Source organism: Cyprinodon variegatus, unplaced genomic scaffold (assembly GCF_000732505.1).
Source record: "Cyprinodon variegatus isolate N-32 unplaced genomic scaffold, C_variegatus-1.0 Scaffold1179, whole genome shotgun sequence".
In the NCBI taxonomy this organism is placed as follows: Eukaryota; Metazoa; Chordata; class Actinopteri; order Cyprinodontiformes; family Cyprinodontidae; genus Cyprinodon; species Cyprinodon variegatus.
This window is the reverse complement of record NW_015151632.1, coordinates 164,351-167,177: the sequence shown is the minus strand read 5'-3', so window position 1 is coordinate 167,177 and position 2,827 is coordinate 164,351. Positions and strand designations below refer to the sequence as shown.

At 50.3% G+C, this 2,827-nt stretch overlaps 1 protein-coding gene across 2 annotated transcripts in view; it reads right to left on the bottom strand.

Moving 5' to 3' along the window:
- taf2 (TATA-box binding protein associated factor 2) overlaps positions 1-2,827 on the bottom strand; it is an 11,622-nt gene extending 8,795 nt beyond the window's left edge. The window contains exons 1-6 of one of the 2 annotated variants that reach the window (XM_015401069.1): positions 2,203-2,827; positions 2,063-2,117; positions 1,083-1,243; positions 727-845; positions 477-618; positions 162-393 (exon numbers count right to left, since the gene is read on the bottom strand). In XM_015401069.1, the coding sequence (XP_015256555.1) occupies positions 162-393; positions 477-618; positions 727-845; positions 1,083-1,243; positions 2,063-2,117; positions 2,203-2,291 (798 nt within the window). In that variant the 5' untranslated portion in view covers positions 2,292-2,827. The remainder of the gene's footprint in view (positions 1-161; positions 394-476; positions 619-726; positions 846-1,082; positions 1,244-2,062; positions 2,118-2,202) is intronic. The other variant, XM_015401071.1, reaches the window with a different exon arrangement.

Genomic DNA, 2,827 nt, shown 5'->3' with positions numbered 1-2,827 from the left:
CCATCATCCATCCATCCATCATCCATCCATCCATCATCCATCCATCCATCCATCCATCTAAAGTGAGTGGAGATAAATGGTTGTGAATTGAATCATAAATAAAGATTTGTCCATCAAGCACGGCTGAATGAAGCTGCTTCTGACTGAATCTGGGTACACACCTCGTGCATGTAGGGGTCTACCAGGATTTCAAAGGGCCCCACAGCCAGGGAGATGTTGGGGGCCGCAGTGGGGATGGGGAGGACGTAGTGGAAGGTCTTCTTCCTCATGTCGTGGGTGTAGATGGTCTCCATCAGGTCCCCACAGGACACGGCCACCATGGATGCATCCACAGTGAACTCCAGCTTCCAGGTACACAGCTCCGAATAGGAGTCCACACAGGGGAACCAGAACCTGGGGGAGGAGGAGACACGGTGAGGGCAGGAGACTGTGGGACATGGAAACATTGCAGGATGTGCTTCAACTTCCCGTCTCACCTGGTGGAGTTCTGGTATCCAAAGGAGAAGACGTGGGCCCCCCTCTCCGCCATGCTGCCTTCTACATCAGGAACAACAAAGTGGAGCCCCCCTTTGGGCTGGTCCAGGGAGAACTCGATGTAAACCTTCAGCACCTTCAGATCTGGACACAGGCAGGAACAACCTCAGATAGCCCCCAGAGTGGGAGCGGCGGTGCCGCCAGCCTGACCTGCTGCAGGTCATGTTGAAGGCAGTGGAGCCATGGTCTCACCGTCTCCCTGCTTCCAGAGCTCAGAGGGAACTTTGATCACCAGTTCTCCGTTCCCAGCATCCGGGTCCACTGCACTGACCGCCGCCGTGTAGGCACTGGAGAAGTAGTTCAGGTTCCGCCTGTTCACACACAGAGCAGGCGGAGCTTAAAGCAGCTCCTTCTACACCTGAGGTCAAACTGAGGAGATGACCTCCTCCTCCTCTGGCTCCTCCCATTGCTCCAACACAGCCAGAAACTACCAACTACCTCCGCCATCTCTGATGCGTTTGGTTCTGTTGGTCCAACCATCAAAGAAAGCACAGCTAATAACCAGCCAGAAGCCCCGCCCCCTCAGCCACAGGGCTGCTTCTACTCACTGCTTGGACTCGCTGTGGCACACCTCCAGGGTGGGGTCATTGTAGATGAACGGTGCCTCCAGCTCGTTGACTCTCACCCTGTAGATGCGGCACTGTTTGCTGTTGAGCTTGATCCGGTTCAGGTTGACCACAGTGGGGAAGATGGTCAGCTCCACGTAGCCCTGCAAGATGGAGGACAGCAGGTCACAGCCACAGCTTCACCAGACCTGAGGTCTTCTTCATCTGCTCAGCTAGAAGCTGGGGAATATTCCTCTGGAGGATGTAGTGATGACCTCTCTGTATCACAGATCTCCACCTCAGTGGATCAGAGGTGGTTGCCCTAACCCTAGGCAACAGGAAGTGCCTATCATCATGGCGTTAGGCAACAGGAAGAGCCTACCAACATATTGATAGGCAACAGGAAGTGCCTACCAACATATTGATAGGCAACAGGAAGTGCCTATCATCATGGCGTTAGGCAACAGGAAGAGCCTACGACCATGATCTACTGACTATTATCTATCATCTCCATTATCTTTATTTTTCTAGAAGAGTTCTCTATGTTCAGAACTCTGCTGAATAAATCAGAAAATGAAGCATGGTGATTGGCTGTAAGGAGGGCGGAGCCAGAGGACACTGAAAACCTGCTGCTGACCAGGCTGAGAATGTTACTATGGTAACAGAAAGAGGAAACTGTGAAAGTTTTTAGAAAGGTTTCCAGATTCCAGGTTTAGAACAGTTTTCAATAACAGACCTATAATGTTTTAGCTCTTTGTTTATCTAGGATGATATTTATATTGTTGTTTATTGTTGTTTATTGTTGCTTGTTTGCTTATCTTTCAAATCAGTCAGTCCTTTATTCAAAACCCTTTGTTGGATAAAAAAAAAGATCAGTGGGATCGTTAGGACTGTTTGTATTAATTTATCCTTCAACCATCCCTTCTGTCTGGGATGTTTCCTGTTGGAAGATCAGATGGTCCCAGAGGAGAGGAGCTACTCACAATGACAGACTTCCTCTGGAAGTTGATGTTGTTGATGCACACCACCTGGTGGGTCGTAGAGACATTAAACAGAAGCCAGTTAGATCATCAGCCTGAAGGTTCAGACTGGTTACAACATCAACAGCCAGAAAAATACTCATAATTTAAAAGGCCGAGGGCTCTCAAATCCTTTGTCTTTCTTCCGGTTCATCTTTGCTGCCTGTTGTTGGAGAGTTAAGGTCATCAACATCCGCGATGTTCCTCCTCATGGAGAGCTGACAGCTATCCGCCGAGCTGAGGCTGCTCTCTCATACGGCGGGGAGGTCGCTACTGCTGCTAGCCGCTGCTGCTGCTAGCTGCTGCTAGCCGCTGCTGCTGCTAGCCGCTACTGCTGCTAGCCGCTGCTCCCTGCTAGCCGCTGCTCCCTGCTAGCCGCTGCTCCCTGCAGCCGCCGTGGTCTCCCCTCGGTCCGTGTTCAGTGTTTGCCCTCAAACTGCCCAGAGAAGCGCTGAACTCCGGCCGGAGGACAGCAGGTCGGTCCACACACTGCTCCAGGGAGCAGAAATCGGATGCTAACAGCGATGTAGCTGCGGCTCTTCCGCCATTTTGCTTTTAACAAGCATTAACAGTTATTTTTTAAACCACTTGCACAATCCGGAAATCTTACAATCAAAATAAATGCATGATAAATAAGCATCAAAAGTATAACTTATTATTATTAATAGCAGCGGTACAAAATAAAGCCCGGTAAAAACAGGAACTGCGTCAAAAGGGGCGGAGCCTAAA